Source organism: Heterodontus francisci, chromosome 4 (genome assembly GCF_036365525.1).
Source record: "Heterodontus francisci isolate sHetFra1 chromosome 4, sHetFra1.hap1, whole genome shotgun sequence".
Classification (NCBI taxonomy): Eukaryota; Metazoa; Chordata; class Chondrichthyes; order Heterodontiformes; family Heterodontidae; genus Heterodontus; species Heterodontus francisci.
In genome coordinates, this window is record NC_090374.1 from 49,418,053 (window position 1) to 49,434,874 (window position 16,822).

The window sequence follows — 16,822 nt, forward strand, 5'->3', positions numbered from 1 at the left end:
TGAGCAGGCAGATGGGGCCTCCGTTTAACATCTTATCGGAAGGACAGCACCCCCACCAATGCAGCACTCCCTCCGCATTGCACTGAATGTCAGCCTTGATTTTTGTGCTCAAGCTCTGGAGTAGCACTTGAGCCTTGTGAGGGTCAGAGGTGGGAGTGCTGCCAATTGAGCCACGACTGACACCGTATTATAGTAGGTTTGCAAAGGAAATGGAATTCTGAACATAGCGAGGATTCAAACCTGAGTTTTTCTCCAATCTGATGTGCCTTTATTTATTATAACCAGCTCCTTTTTTCTCGTGTTTGCTAGAAATTTCCCAGAGCCTTGTCCTGTTAAAATGTCAATACCACAGCTAACCTGCAGATGGCCCAACTGGCTAAGGAGTGGGACAGGAATTTCTCTCCAATTGCTCTGTCCAGCTAACAAAAACCCAGTGTCAGTGTTAACTTTGCTGCGAGCCTTTAAATTCTGTATTTGCCGTATTGTACTATTTAAAATTAATAGCTTCACAACTAACCTTCCATCAGTATTTTTTGACTCTGCAGATGTGCACGCGGGAAAATGATTTCGGGAGATGAGCAGGAACCAGCTCCCAAAAATAATTTGAAAACTCAGAGCCACCTTTAAGTCTGGGATGAGTTCATTGCGCAGCGCTTGGCTTCTCATTTACATTCTGTTTCAGTCTTTCCGCTTTTCTTTTAAAAAGGAAACTTTCCACAATCCCTTCATTTGTTCTTAGTCCTCTTTAGCAGCTGGTAAGATGCTAAATGATAACTATTAGCTAACGTGTGCGAGGCAGAGAAAGGTGGTTTAATTCAACTAGTTTCTTGAGACGAGCGAGTAAACTAATGATTTTTTTACTGAAGTTCAGGGAATTCTGTTAAACTGAACGGGATTTGAGGGCAGCATTTTCTTGGAGGTATATAACGGATGAATTAGCAGATGGGAAAGGCAAAATAGTGCAGATGCTGAAAATCTGAAGCAAAAATAAGATGAAGTTTTGAAGAAGGGTCGGACCCTGCCTATTCTCTCCACCGCTGCTGGCTGTCACTGTGTTGTGTGTTTGCACTGTGTTCTGCATTGGTTTCAGATGAATTCGCATTTCCATGCATGACTAGAATTAACATTGAGTTTCCATGGTTGAGTCAAATTTGCATTTGGATAAGTTCCTTTACCCAACTTTACAGTGTTTTTTTTTTCTGCCCCTCATCTGACGTTTGGGTTTTCGAGCCCGTTCCAGGGCCAATCCGAGCTTCTGGGCGTCTTCAAAAAGGAGCCACAGCTACGGGCACATTGCACTCGCCTCAACCCCCAACATCACTATAAATAGAGGGGCAGCTCACTGAGCCACCACTTTCAAACTGAACTTCAGATCAATCAACTAGCAGAACGAGAGACTTCGGCAGAAGTGAAGGGGGAAAAATAGTTAAAATTTAACCTTTTAAAATTCTTCGCGTCAATTTCAAAGTTTGCTTCAAGTTGGACAGGGGGGGAAAATCGCTGCAAGTTTGTGCAACTTCACTTGTGATCGCGCAAAAAGCGGCTTTGCGCAGCCTATTCTGATGTATTCCATAGGTTCAAGCAGAGTCTTCGACCCTTACGTGCAGGTAATCCAAAATGCCAATTTCACTCAGTACCTCTGGGACAAGTCCTTGCTGCAACCCCTGTGGGACTACCTGCGCTCCAACCATCAGGATGCTCTCCGCTCGCCCCTCTTCCCCGTTATGATCTCGGTCTCCACATATTTTGCCGTGTGCACATTCTACATGTTACTCGACCTCCTGGCTCCCAGATGCCCGGCCATCAGAAGATACAAGATCCATCCCGAACAACATGTAATGTGGAAAGAGGTCTTCAAGACTCTGTGGCACACTGGCTACAACCATATTATCTTCGTCTTTCCAGCTGCTGTAGGTCAGTGGTACTGGCGACCACCAATCCCTCTGCAAGAGGAGGCACCACTGCTCTCCGAGTTTTTCATTGGCATCTTGGGTTGTACAATACTCTTCGATTTCCAGTATTACTTTTGGCACATGATGCACCATAAAGTCCGCTGGCTCTACACTACTTTTCATGCTATCCACCACGAATATTATGCCCCCTTCTCATGGACAACTCAGTACCTCTCTGCCTGGGAACTGATCAGTGTTGGCTTTTGGACCACCATAGACCCAATCATCCTACAGTGTCACTGCCTCACAGGGTTCACATTCATGGTCTTCAACATCTGGATCTCAGTGGACGATCACAGCGGCTATGACTTCCCCTGGGCCCTTCACAATATCATCCCTTTCGGCCTCTGGGGTGGCACTGTGAAACACGATGCCCACCATCAGAAGCCTCAGAGCCACTTTGCCCCTTTCTTCGCTCACTGGGACTGGCTTTGTGGCACTTACTTTGACTGCCAACGCTCACCCGCCGTCTTAGAGCTGCAAGCGAAGAAGCGTAAAGCGAGTGAAGACCAGAAATGAAGCCATCAATGAATATACACCGCATCAGAATGTTACATGTAGTGTTTCTCCATGTAAAACCAGATGTTGAATGAAACTAATGGAGGTGATGGACAAATGGTCTGGCAATGGAATAGTATCAGTCTTGAGGAATGCGGACTGTAGGTATATTCTGATGCTCACAGGCTCTTAAAGTATTTGTTTTGGAGTTTAAAAAACGAACAAAATACTTCATATATAGCTTAAGTGTGATATCTGCGATGTTAAGGAGTCTTCCATGTTTATTTACGGCTAGATGTAAGGCAAATATGTCATAACATTATCCTGTTTTAACAATGTGCCAGATTTATGAATGTTTTCGATTATCTTGTGTAATGTAGAGTTAAAAGAACGAGGAGACGAATCCTTCGTATTATCTATTCGGTCTGCTTTCCAAATGTGTACCGCATGTATTTAAAGGAATAAAAAGATGTGTGTATTTAAGAAGAGGAATGAAATACATACAACAGTGTAAATATGTCTTTGGAAAATATTGTATGTCTCCGAATTCAAATAAAATCGATCACTTTGTAAATACTTGAGTCCGTGCTCAATATTTCTTCTCAGAAGGAAATAAGGCAATGCAGAGAAGGCAACCTGCGTAAAGTTTCAACACAAAATCTTTTCAGCATCACGAATCTATTGGAAAATATATGGTAACTGACATTATCATTTGTATTAAATACTTTTACACATTTGATGAGGCGTCACAATATCATCAACAACACCTGGCGCCGTTAAAAGGAAGTTGCAGAAAAGCAAAACAGAAATTTGCAGGTCAGGCATATTTGTGGCTGGAGAAAGAGTTAACGTTCCAGCTCAGTGACCTTTTATCCATTATAACCTGGCCATCACGCGGCAGTCCGAATCTTGCTCTCTTTTCCTGCTGGAGCTAAAACGGGTTGTCCAGGGGCGACCGGTTCACAATACAAGCACCTTTAATATTTCCAACCGAGAATAGGTGCCACATTTAAAATTACACGCAATCCACCTCAAAGCTGTCTCCACCACAGTCCGGTGCTGTGCGCTATTAGGTACATTCCTAGATAGCGTCTCTGGGCAAATGCTTTCCACTGCTCCAACGCCTTCCCAGTGTAAAAAAAATGAATCCTATATTAAAAATTATATATTCTAGTTAATCTTAGAAACTTAAAATGGTTCATATTTTAAGTTTTAAAGTAATTGAGTCAATTTATGCGAGGCTGATCATTACAGTAAGTTGAATCTGAGATTTAGAGTTAGAAGGCTTTTAGAAATATGGGCAAGAGTACAAGAAAAAGAGGTTAAAATGACATTGTACAGACAATGGTCATGCTCCAATTAAAGTACGGGTGCAATCTTAGAAAGTTTCATTATAGAAAGTCATAGAATACACAGAATAGGTTCACAAGATGATACCAGAGATGGGAAAGAGTTACGCAGAGACTTGAGATATCAGGACTTTTCCATAGAAGCAGATAAAACTGAGGAGATTTAATTAGGATTTTATTAATTATGAAAGGTTTTGATCCATAAGAAAATAGCAGCAGGAGTAGGCCATTCAGCCCATCCAGCCATTCAATTGGATCATGGCTGATCATCTACCTCAATTCCACTTTCCCACATGATTCCCATATCAATTGATGTCATGAGTATCCAGATATCTATGGATTTCTGTCTTGAACATGCTCAGTGATTGAGCTTCCACTGCCCTCTGGAGTAGAGAATTCTAAAGATTTACCATCCTCTAAGTGAAGAAATTCCTCATCATCTCAGTCTTAAATGGCCTGCCCCTTATGCTGAGACTATGTCCACTGGTTCTAGGTCTCACCAGCCAGGGGAAACATCCTATCTACATCCACCCTGTCACGCCCTGAAAGAATTTTGTAAGTTTCATTGAGATCACCTCTCATTATTCGGAAACTCTAGAGAATACAGGCCCAGTTTCCTCAATCTCTCCTCATAAGGCAATCCCACCATCCCAGGAATTAGTCTGGTGAACCTCTGTTGCACTCCCTCTATGGCAAGTATATCCTTCCTTAAATAAGGAGACCAAACCTGGACATAATCAGGTGCGGTCTCACCATACTCCAGGTGAGGTGCAGGTGGAGTCCTGGTTAAGTCTAGAAATCTGGCTGTCCCTCTGGATTAATTCCAATTTATTTCCCTGAATTGGGTTTCATCCCATATGCACAGAGAATTTCCAGCAGGATTCCCTCTGCCAAGATGGAGCCTGCCAGAACGAAGAGGAGAATATTGATGGTGTTGTAGTAGGGACATTGCTACAGCATCAGAAGAAGTGGCAAGGAATGTAAATGGGGCAAAAGTGTCCCACAGATCACTGGTATGACTGATACCAGGCCTTCAGTAGGAAAAAGATTGGGCATAGGCAGAAGGAAAAGGAGATCACTACAATGTCCTCTTCTCCAATGGCTCCTCAAGGCCATTAGCATTGCTGCCTGGTGCCTATTGCCAACTTCTGCATGGTGGTCTTGGGAAGCAGCAGGAAGTGGGGCCCAGTTCTCGTAGACCTCAGTGCCCATATTCTCCCTCATTCTGCACCATGGTTCAGCCCAATTTCAGGAGGGACTGTATCTGAGCCTTGAACTAGGGGAAGCTGCAGGGCTATAGGCAATGACATTAGTTTTGGATTACTCTGGCAATGAGCTGGAACAGATATAATGGGCTGAATGGTTTCCTTCTCAGTTATAAACTTCTATGGTTCTTCGATGGCTTTATATGGCACTTTTTCATTTGGTGAAAAATGGGGCAGTGATACAACATAATGTTATCACAGTTAAAATGAAATTAAAGACTGAGCTTATTGCAAATTTTCTCAATAACAAATTAATGCAGTAATGATGGCATCTGTACTTGAATTCATGAGGACAGCCTTTTAACTAAATTTATTTTTCTACTTTATCACCAGCCTGACATACTTCCTAAAACAAGCAATAATGCTTAAGAAATTCTAGCCTCAGCATTTATTTAAATAACTGTTAACCATGAAATCTATGCAGACTGTGACAACGATATTTTAGCTACTTATCAACTAGCACATCAGTTTTCACACATCTTTGTACTTGGCAAATATATACATGGTTTCATTCAACTTCAACATACTTTTACCCAATTGCTTCACCTCATGCTTTGGCCATCACAAGAAGAAATTGGAGAGTGAGCAACAACCAGTGCACAAAGCTGGTGGCATTCAGAGCCAACGTATGATTATTATATATATCATGGATTAATCCCGCCACCAACCCCCACTACCACCACCACAACATATGCTCACTTGTTGATCCCTGTTCAATGCACATGCTTTTCTTCCAAAACTTCTTCTAAGAAACTAAACAGTGATCAGTTAATTAGCTTGACAAGGTAATCAGAAAACATTGCATACTCAATATATTGGAAAGTCATTTGATTCTAATCTGTTGGTGAACAGATAGAAGATAAAAGTGGAAGGAGATGGAAGCTTTTTTGAGGGGAGACAAGAAAGCCCAGAGGTCAGTCTAGTTTTTAAAGCTTTCGGAACAGGAGTTGGCCTTTCAAGCCTTCAATTCCTTTCCACCATTCAATTAGACTATGGATAATCTGTACTTCAGGCTGATGAAGTTAGAAATTCTAGAGGAACAGTTAGAAAACATATTTGGTTAAATAAGATGATCCACTAATGTGGGGAAGTATGGTAAATTCTTTATTATGTGCCATTATGTTGTAGTCAAATTTGTTTTACTTAACCAATTGTTTGACCCTGACACGAAAGCAGTTATAGAAGTGACCTTTATTTAGACAAAAGCAAGAATCAATCCACGCAAGTATTTAAGGGAGAGTTTATAGAAAACAACGAATCATATTACTCCATTGTTAATTGGGTAGAGACCTGACTGCTGCAGTGCTACACCTTCTCTTCATGTTTCACAGGATCGCTTTGCCTGACTTTGCTTCTCTGCCCTGAACTAACCTCTGAGTTGCCTGCTTATTCCCTGATTGTTCCTGCCCACTCTTTGCTGTATCAGGTTATTACAGCCTATCAGATTTCTCCTGTATGTCCTTCCCCCTTTTCCTTGAGTCAGTAAAAATAAAGAACAGCTCATGATGAAAAGTTCCATTCTGGTTATGACACATGACTATGGCTAAGACATAGACTGTGAAAACAGTGTTATTGACAGCTTCATGTCCCAACGTGTTCCACTTTTTGGCTGGCAGAACTTGCTATAACAGCACTTTAATGCTAAAACAATTGTTCTTCCCTAATTCTGGGATGCACATGCTTAGAGAGCCATTCAGGCTTCTCTGTTTGGATAGTTTGTGGTTTTGCTCGCTTGAGCTTGGACACTTATATTCAGGGTGTTACAGCTTTCTATAACACTTTTAATCATTAGCTATCCTGAACCTGCAGCAATTTAATCAAAAAGCAGTTTATTATACAAAACAGCACTTCCAACTGAACCGTTAGCTATTTAACCCTTTTGAGCTGTGTCCCTCTAAGTACCCTTTGGCATCCTGTTAAGAGGTTTTGAATGAAGGATCAATGGTTGCATACAACTCCTTTTCATTTTCAGCCTTAAGCAATGGAAATCTTCTGATATTATACACACATTTATTGTTACCTCTTCCTATATGAATTACAATACATTTGTTCACATTAAACTCCATTTGCCATCTTTTAGTCCATACCTTGTTGAAAATAGTCTGGCCGTGAAATTCAGCTCTTACCAGAGAGAAGCAGAAGGAGTAAGCATGTAGCTTTGCCAGGCTAGCAGGATTCTCAATGGTGCAGGGAGCCATTGACTGCTTGCATGTGCTCCTAGGGCCCCACATAGTAACGGGAAGATGTACTGCAACCGCAAGGGCTACCACTTCATTTATACACTGTTGGCGTGCAACCATGCCAAGAGGAACCTGTTGGTGAATGCCCACTATCCATGTCAGCAGCCACAAGGCATTCTTTCTACACTAGACAGCTGTACTCGCCATCTTTGGGCCACTGCAAAGAACAAGAGATTGGCTTCTGGGTGACGAGGGTGTCCAGTCTACAGCTGGCTCATGACTCCCCTCTGCTGCCCGACCACACATGGACAGTGGGTCTACAATGAGAGTCATGCAAGCACCAGCAACATCATGGAGCAAACCATTGGCATCCTAAAACAACTGCGCCACTGCCTGAACGACTGGGGTGCCCTCCAGTACTCATCAGAGTGTGTCCTCATATTCATGGTGATCTGCTGAGTTCTCCACAACTTTGATCCAATGAGGGTGCAGCTCTTGCCACCAGGCAATTACAGGACATCATGAGAGGAGGAAAAAGGGAAGAGAGTGAGGAAGAGGCAGCTAGGACCTCTTCAATCCGGATGCGCTGTCCATGAGTGGCTTGTCAGACTCTGGTTCCCCGGAAACCTCATCCCCACATCACCGTTGCTCCACAATTCCCCATCTCTCAATCTATCTGTGACAAACCACCACAGTGTCCTCTTGGCCAAAATCCTGAAATAAAAGCCACCAACAAAAAGCCATTCCATAATAATTTTACCCAACCACGCTTCTAATAATACATACAAAATTGAACTATTCACCCTTGTGCATTCCCTTACTGTCTGCCTTGTGGGTGCCTCTGGCCTGGTGCCCCTACACAGACCTTCCCAGTGGCTGCAGCATGGTTGGTGGAAGGCTGTTGACTTTCTGTGGGGGAAACTGCAGATGGCCTTGCAGGATGACCTCAAGCTAGTCTGGGCCTTGAGGGCCCAACTTCAGACTGTACCATCTCGACATGAGTAGCAGCAGTCTGGGCTGGTTGACAGATAACAACAAGGGCATTGGCAGAATGGCAGTGGTAGGAGAACAAATGCTGTCATCAAGAGAGAGGACAGCAGGCTCCACGGAACCACTGCCACCCCCCTGGGGCAGCACCCCAGCAATCCTAGTAATCTGTTGGAGCACAGAATATTGGAATGCTGCGATGCCCTGCATGACCCTTTGAACATTGAGATTTGCAGCTGGGCTGGCAGAGAGTGTGAGCTTGCAAGGCACCAAACATGAATCTCATGACCTCATTCTGAGCTTCCATTGCAGCACTGAGCTCCAGTGAAAGCTGAAACATCAGCCACCAGACTCTGCATCACGGCTGGGTCCGCAAGTGCTGTCATGGGGATGGTCACCACTTCCAAGCTGGAAAGGATGGGCTCCAAGCTCTGTGCGAGGCCCTGTGCCAAGCAGGAGCCGGATGCTACTTGACAGTGGTAACAGACTCTAAGGTAGGTCTGCCAATGCACCAAGCATCTCGATGTGCATGCCCATCAGCATTCTCCCATATTACGCCCCATCAATGTCCTCATTTAAGTCCTCTGTAGCAGAACTCATCTGTGACCTAGCCCTCCGGTGAGCTGTCTCATGTACTATCCTTCCTTCCTGCCTAGCTGCAGCCCATTCATGTCTAATCACTCACCCAAATATATACTATCCTCTAAGGTTCACACAGTGGCAATATTTGAGCCAGTGGTTGTAAGTGTCAGGTCAAGTAATGGTGCTACTCTATCAGAGGTCTGGTGTAGCTCTTACATTTCATAATGAGGCTGCACTAACCGGCCAGGTTGCACTTCAAGGTATCTGAAAGCAAAAATGCAGAAGGGGAGGGAATGGGGGTGGGGTAGAAAGCAGGAGGTCCATGGTCACACCCAGCTGCAGCTTGCACATCATGCCAGATAGCAGGATGAGGGTGAAGTGAGATTTGAGAAGAAGCATAAGGCAGGAAGGTACCAACATCTTGAAAGTTCTTGGTGATGCTGAATACAATGGTCTCAGTCATAGATGCAGAGTAATTTCTCCTCTATAGGGATCTGGAGTTGCAGGTAAGCCTGTTCCCCACCAGTTCTCTGTTGCTTCCTGTGTTTATGTGTGACCTTTTCCTGCAAGAGAGAGGGAAGAATGTCAGTGAGTGCATTGCAATGTGTTTAACTGAGGTAGAAAATCATGGAATCATAGAAATTTACAGCACAGAAAGAAACCATTTGGCCTATCGTGTCCATGCCAGCTAAAACAGCTATCCAACTTAATCCCACTTTTCAGTTCTTGGTCCATAGCCCTGTGGGTTATGGCATTTCAAGTGCATATCCAAGTGCTTTTTAAAATGCGGTGAGGGTTTCTGCCTCTACCACCCTTTCAGGCAGTGAGTTCTAGACTCTCAACACCCTTTGGGTGAAAGAAAATTGCCTCAATTCCCCTCTAATCCTTCTGCCATTTACTTTACATTTATGCTTCCTGGTTACTGACCACTCTGCTAAGGGAAATAGGGCCTTCTTATTTACTCTATCCAGGCCCTTCTTAACTTTATGCACCTCAAGTAAATCTCCTCTCAGCCTTCTCTGTTCCAAAGAAAACAACCCCAACTTATCCAAAATTGTTCATTGCTATAAAGTTTTCCATTCCTGGCAACATCCCTCTAAATTTATTCTCTACCCTCTCTAGTGCTATCACATCCTTCCCATATGTGGTGACCAGAACTGTACGCAGTACTCTAGATATGGGTCAGTGGTGCATTGAACAGCGTGAGAGGTTGGTGGTGCAGTGGGTAGGAGATGTCTTTTAAAGGTGCATTGACTAACGTTCATCATCCATGTGAGGACATTGAACATTTTCCAGAACTGCAGCCAGGTCCTTGGGGCCAGATTCTGGGAATTGATCTCCCTAGCTAACTGTGCCCTTTTCCTTTGCAGTGTGTGCTTTGAAGGCTTCCTTTCGACCTTCATCACTAAGGCCTCCAGCACCACATTAGAAAACCTGGGAGCCCTCTCTCTGTCCTGTTGCTCTATTTGCAATTCTCTTACTTCCACCAAAGCCTTTCTGAGACTGTCCATCAGCTCCTGTAGCATGAATGCAGCTTTTTTAAAATGGGGCAGGCTGCCTTTAAAAGTACAGGCTAACTGTGCATCGTGCTAGCCATGCACGTACCTGGGACGCCTCCCTAGTGTGTAGCTAATCAGCAGCATTTTGCACTGGACTGCATGCTACAATCATGTAGATGGGAAAGCAGGATGAAGTGTGCGTGCTGCCTGCCTCAGCAGGACTGATGCATGATCTCTGTGTCCTATATCAGGCCTAATCACATTTTTCCCCCTATATCTCCTTTCTACTCATTAGTTGCCAACAGAGTTTGATGACATCAGTATACGTAATAATACTTATATGACAAAGATTGTAAATAGTGGGGATCCTAGATTAGAAACATGCAAGACTCCATTCGTTAGTTTTTCTCTGGTGGAGCATTTTCCATTTAGTAAACATTTCACAACTTTTTTATTTATTCATTCATGGGACATGGGCAAGGCCAGCATTTATTACCCATCTCTAATTACACTTGAGAAGGTTGTGGTGAGCCGCCTTCTTGAACCACTGCAATCCTACAGTGCTATTGGGTAAGGAGTTACAGGATTGTGATCCAGAAATGATGAATGGTGATATATTTCCAAGGCAGCATTATGTTTGAATTGGTTAGGCTAGTATTTATTGCCCATCCTTAATTGCTCTTGAGAAGATGGTGGTGAGTCGCCTTCTTGAACCTACAGTCCATGTGTCGTAGGTACACCCACAGTGCTGTGAGGGAGGGAATTCCAGGATTTTGAAGGAACGGTGATATAGTTCCAAGTCAGGTTGGTGTGTGACTTGGAGGGGTACTTGCAGGTGGTGGTGTTCCCATGCACCTGCTGCCCTTGTCCTTTTAGGTGGTAGAGGTCACAGTTTGGGATGTGTTTTCGAAGAAGTCTTGGTGAGTTGCTGCAGTGCATCTTGTAAATGGTACACATTGCTGCCACTGTGAGCAGTGGTGGAGGGAATGAATATTTTAGATGGTAGTTGGGGTGCCGATCAAGTAGGCTTTGTCCTGGATGGTATCAAGATTCCAGATTGTTGTTAGAGCTGCACTCATCCAGGCAAGTGGAGAGTATTCCATCACACTCTTGACATGTGCCTTTTATGTAGTGGAAAGGCCTTTAGAGTCAGGAGGTGAGTCATTCTGTGCAGAATACTCGGCCTCTGACCTGCTGTTGCAACCACAGCATTTATGTGACTGGTCACGTTGAGGTCCTGGTCAATGGTGACCCCCAGGATGTTGATGGTAGGAGATTCAATGATGATAATGCCATTTAATGTCAAGGGGTGGTGGTCAGACTGTCCCTTGTTTGAGATATTGTCTGGCACTGCTATAGTGCGAATGTTACTTGCTAATTTTCCATCCAAGGCTGTATGTTGTCCAAGTTTTTTGAGCATGGACTGCTTCATTATCTGAAGACTTGAAAATGGAACTGAACACTGGGCAATCATCAGTAAACGTCCTAATTTCTGAGCTATGAAGGAGGGAAGATCATTGATGAAGCAGCTGAAAATGGTTGGACTTAGGATGCTGTCCTGAAATACTCCTGCAACAATGTCTGGGGACTGAGATGATTGGCCTACAACAACCACAATCAGCTTTCTTTGTGCTAGGTGACACCCTCTTATTGAGAGTAGGCTGATGTGACGATAATTGATCATATTGGATCCATCCTGCTTTTTGTGGAGAAGACATTTCAGGTCAATTTACCACTTTGTCAGCAAGATATTAGTGTTGTAGGTTTACTGGAACAGCTTGGTTACAGGTGTGACTAGTTCTGGAGTACAAGTCATTAGCACTACAGCTGGGATGTTTTAGGGGCCCTGGGCCTTTGCAGTATTGAGTGCACTCAGCCGTTTCCTGATATCACGTGAGGTGAATCAAAGTAGCTGAGAACTGGGATCTGTGTTAATGGGGACCACAGGAGGAGACTGAACTGGATCATCCACTCAGCAGTTCTTGGGATGGGGATGTTCACGCAGTCTCCTCTTGTCGTTAGACTTTTTTTTATTTGTTCATTGGTGGTGGCATTGCTGGCAAGGTCAGCATTTGTTGCCATCCCTAATTGCCCTTGAGAAGGTGGTGGTGGTGGAACTGCTGCAGTCCATTTAGTGTAGGTACACCCACAGTGCTGTTAGGGAGGTAGTTTCAGGATTTTGACCCAACCACAGTGAAGCAACGGCAATATAGTTCCAAGTCAGGATGGTGTGTATCTTGGAGGGGAGCTTGCAGGTGAGATAATCTAACCATCTCCCCTTGACATTCAACATCATTACCATCACTGAATCCCTCCACCATTAACATCCTGGGAGTCAGCATTGACCAGAAACTTAACTGGACCAGCCGCAGAAAACTGGGGCTACAAAAGCAGATCAGAGGCTGCGAATTCTGCATCGAATAACTCACTCCTGACCTCTCAAAGCCATCTATAAGGCACAAGTGAGGAGTGTGATGAATACTGTCCACCTGTCTGGATGAGTGCAGCACCAATCAAGAAGGTCAATACTGTCCAAGACACAGCAGCCTACTTGAATGGCACCCAATCCATCACCTTAAATTTTCACTCCCTCCACCACCGGGGCACCGTAGCTGCAGACTGTACCACCTGCAAGATGCACTGCAACAACTCACAAAGGTGCCTTTGACAGCAACTTCCAAACCTGTGACTCCTGCCACCTGGAAGAACAAGGGCGGCAGATTGAAGCAAACGAATACCATCGCCTGTAGGACCCCTCCAAGTCGCACACCACTCTGACTTGGAACTATATTGCCGTTCCTTTTGTTTGTCTACTCCTCTCTTAATTTCTCCCACTATTTTCTTCAGATGTCAACTTTTGTAGGTATCTCAATCCTTCTGATTTATTGCTTGATTGTATCTATTTAGGTTTTCATTTTAAAAAATATATTCCTTCTAAACTTCTTATTAAACCACTGTGATATAGGTCTTGCTATATTCTTTTTAAACAGAATATATTTTCTTTCCTCATTTTATACAATTGCCTTTTTATGTTTGTTATTTTACAGTCTGGTTTCCCAATTAATTTCTCCTAAGGCTTTCCTCATAGATTAAAAATCTGCTTTTCCAAAGTTCTGTATCACCAGGTTGTTGTGTTTAGCCTTAGCTTGAACAGCAATATCAAATCTACTAATACAATGATCATTAGATTCTTGGGGGCTCACAAACCAATGGCCTGGCTGACTTCCTAAACAGCAACCTGCAGCCTGAATCATATAATACAAAAGTAAAATACTGCAGACGCAAGTCAGGCGGCAGCTTTGGAGAGACAAACAGAGTAAATGTTTAGTAAGAACTGAAAATGTTAGAAATTTTTTTTATTCATTCATGGGATGTAGGCATCACTGGCCAGGCCAGCATTTATTGCCCATCCCTAATTGCCCTTGAGAAGGTGGTGGTGAGCTGCCTTCTTGAACCGCAGCAGTCCATGTGAGGTAGGTACACCACAGTGCTGTTAGGAAGGATGTTCCAGGATTTTGACCCAGCAACGGTGAAGGAACGACGATATAGTTCCAAGTCAGGATGGTGTGTGACTTGGAGGGGAACTTGCAGGTGGTGATGTTCCAATGCATTTGCTGCCCTTGTCCTTCTAGTTGGTAGAGGTCGCGGGTTTGGAAGGTGCTGTCTAAGGAGCCTTGGTGCTTTGCTGCAGTGCATCTTATAGATGGTACACACTGCTGCCACTGTGCGTCGGTGGTGGAGGGAGTGAATGTTTGTAGACGGGGTGCCAATCAAGAGGGCTGCTTTGTCCTGGATGGGTGTCGAGCTTCTTGAGTATTGTTGGAGCTGCACCCATTTAGGCAAGTGGAGAGTATTCCATCACACTCCTGACTTGTGCCTTGTAGATGGTGGACAGGCTTTGGGGAGTCAGGAGATGAGTTAGTCGCCACAGGATTCCAAGCCTCTGACCTGCTCTTGTAGCCATGGTATTTATATGGCTACTCCAGTTCAGTTTCTGGTCAATGGTAACCCCCTGGACATTGATAGTGGTGGATTCAGCGATGGTAATGCCATTGAATGCCAAGGGTAGATGGTTATTGTCCAGGTCTTGCTGCATTTCTACATGGCCTACTTCAGAATCTGAGGAGTTGCGTATGGTGCTGAGCATTGTGCAATCATCAGCGAACATCCCCACTTCTGACCTAATGATTGAAGGAAGGTCATTGATGAAGCAGCTGAAGATGGTTGGGCCTAGGACACTACCCTGAGGAGCTCCTACAGTGATGCCCTGGAGCTGAGATGATTGACCTCCAACAACCACAACCATCTTCCTTTGCGTTAGGTATGACTCCAACTAGTGGAGAGTTTTCCCCCTGATTCCCATTGACCTCAGTTTTGCTAGGGCTCCTTGATGCCATACTTGGTCAAATGCTGCCTTGATGTCAAGGGTAGTCACTCTCACCTCACCTCTTGAGTTCAGCTCTTTTGTCCATGCTTGAATCAAGGCTGTAATGAGGTCAGGAGTTGAGTGGCCCTGGCGGAACCCAAACTGAGCATCACTCAGCGGGTTATAGCTAAGCAAGTGCTGCTTAATGGCACTGTTGATGACACCTTCCATCACTTTACTGATGATTGAGAGTAGACTGATGGGGCAGTAATTGGCCGGGTTGGACATCCAGCTTTTGGTGTACAGGACATACCTGGGCAATTTTGCACATTGCCGGGTAGATGCCAGTGCTGTAGCTGGACTGGAACAGCTTGGCTCGGGGCGCAGCAAGTTCTGGAGCACAGGTCTTCAGTTCTATTGCCGGAATTTTGCCAGGGCCCATAGCCTTTGCAGTATCCAGTGCCTTTAGTTGTTTCTTGATATCACGCGGAGTGAATCGAAATGGCTGAAGTCTGGCATCTGTGATGCTGGGAACTTCAGGAGGAGGCTGAGATGGATCATCAACTCGGCACTTCTGGCTGAAGATTGTTGCAAATGCTTCTGCCTTATCTTTTGCACTGATGTGCTGGGCTCCCCCATCATTGAGGATGGGGATATTTGTGGAGCCACCTCCTCCAGTTAGTTGTTTAATTGTCCACTGGACAATGGCTGGATGTGGTAGGACAGCAGAGCTTAGATCTGATACATTGGTTATGGGATTGCTTAGCTCTGTCTATCGCATGCTGCTTACGCAGTTTGACATGCAAGTAGTCCTCTGTTGCAGCTTCACCAGGTTGACACCTCATTTTGAGGTATGCCTGGTGCTGTTCTTGGCATGCCTCCTGCACTCGTCAGTGAACCAGGCTTGGTTTCCTGGCTTGATGGTAATGGTAGAGTGGGGGATATGCCGGGCCATGAGGTCACAGATTGTGGTTGAGTACAATTCTGCTGCTGCTGATGGCCCACAGCGCCTCATGGATGCCCAGTTTTGCATTGCTAGATCTGTTCGAAATCTATCCCATTTAGCACGGTGATACTGCCACACAACACAATGGACGGTATCCACAATGTTAAGGCAGGACTTTGTCTCCACAAAGACTGTGCGGTGGTCACTCCTACCAATACTGTCATGGACAGATGCATCTGCGGCAGGCAGATTGGTGAGGATGAGGTCAAGTATGTTTTTCCCTCTCGTTGGTTCCCCCACCACCTGCTGCGGACCCAGTCTAGCAGCTATGTCCTTTAGGACGAGGCCAGCTCAGTCAGTTGTGGTGCTACCGAGCCACTCTTGGTGATGGATATTGAAGTCCCCCACCCAGAGTTCATTCTGTGCCCTTGCCACCCTCACTGCTTCCTCCAAGTGCTGTTAAACATGGAGGAGTACTGACTCATCAGCTGAGGGAGGGGGTAGGTGGTAATCAGCAGGAGGTTTCCTTGCCCATGTTTGACCTGATGCCATCAGACGTCATGGGGTCCGCTGTCGATGTTGAGGACTCCCAGGGCAACTCCCTCCCAACTGTATACCACTGTGCCGCCACCTCTGCTGGATCTGTCCTGCCGGTGGGACAGGACATACCCGGGGATAGTGATGGCAGTGTCTGGGACATTCTCTGTAAGGTATGATTATGCCAGGCTGTTGCTTGACTAGTCTGTGGGGCAGCTGTCCCAACTTTGACACAAGCCCCCAGATGTTAGTAAGGAGGACTTTGCAGGGTCGACAGGGCTGGGTTTGCCATAATGGTTTCCGGTGCCTAGGTTAACGCCGGGTGGTCCGTCCGGTTTCATTCCTTTTTATTGACTTCGTAGCAGTTAGGTACAACTGAGTGGCTTGCTAGGCCATTTGAGAGGGCATGTAAGAGTCAACCACAAAGGCTGTGGGTCTGGAGTCACATGTAGGCCAGACCAGGTAAGGACAGCAGATTTCCTTTCCTAAAGGGCATTAGTTAAACAGGTTTTAAGCAAGTACAGAGGCAGGGAAAGGGAGGAGAGGACAAAGAACAAAGAGAAGGCTGATGATAGGGTGGAAGACAGCAGAGATTAAGCACTGAATATTAACCTAAAGAAACAGGTGGGTTTGGGTCGCATGGGGTGTTAAGATCTGAAAA

General features: G+C 45.0%; 1 protein-coding gene across 1 annotated transcript; it reads left to right on the forward strand.

Annotated features, from left to right (window-relative positions):
• Window positions 1-1,293: 1,293 nt before the first annotated feature.
• ch25hl2 (cholesterol 25-hydroxylase like 2) lies at window positions 1,294-3,024 on the forward strand. The gene has a single exon (XM_068028813.1). The coding sequence runs from the start codon at window positions 1,563-1,565 to the stop codon at window positions 2,469-2,471; it is 909 nt and encodes a 302-aa protein (XP_067884914.1). The 5' UTR covers window positions 1,294-1,562; the 3' UTR covers window positions 2,472-3,024.
• Window positions 3,025-16,822: the final 13,798 nt, after the last annotated feature.

What these genes read in the sequence shown, in the direction of transcription:
- ch25hl2 (XM_068028813.1), top strand. Translation starts at nt 1,563, where the DNA reads ATGTATTCCATAGGTTCAAGCAGAGTCTTCGACCCTTACGTGCAGGTA.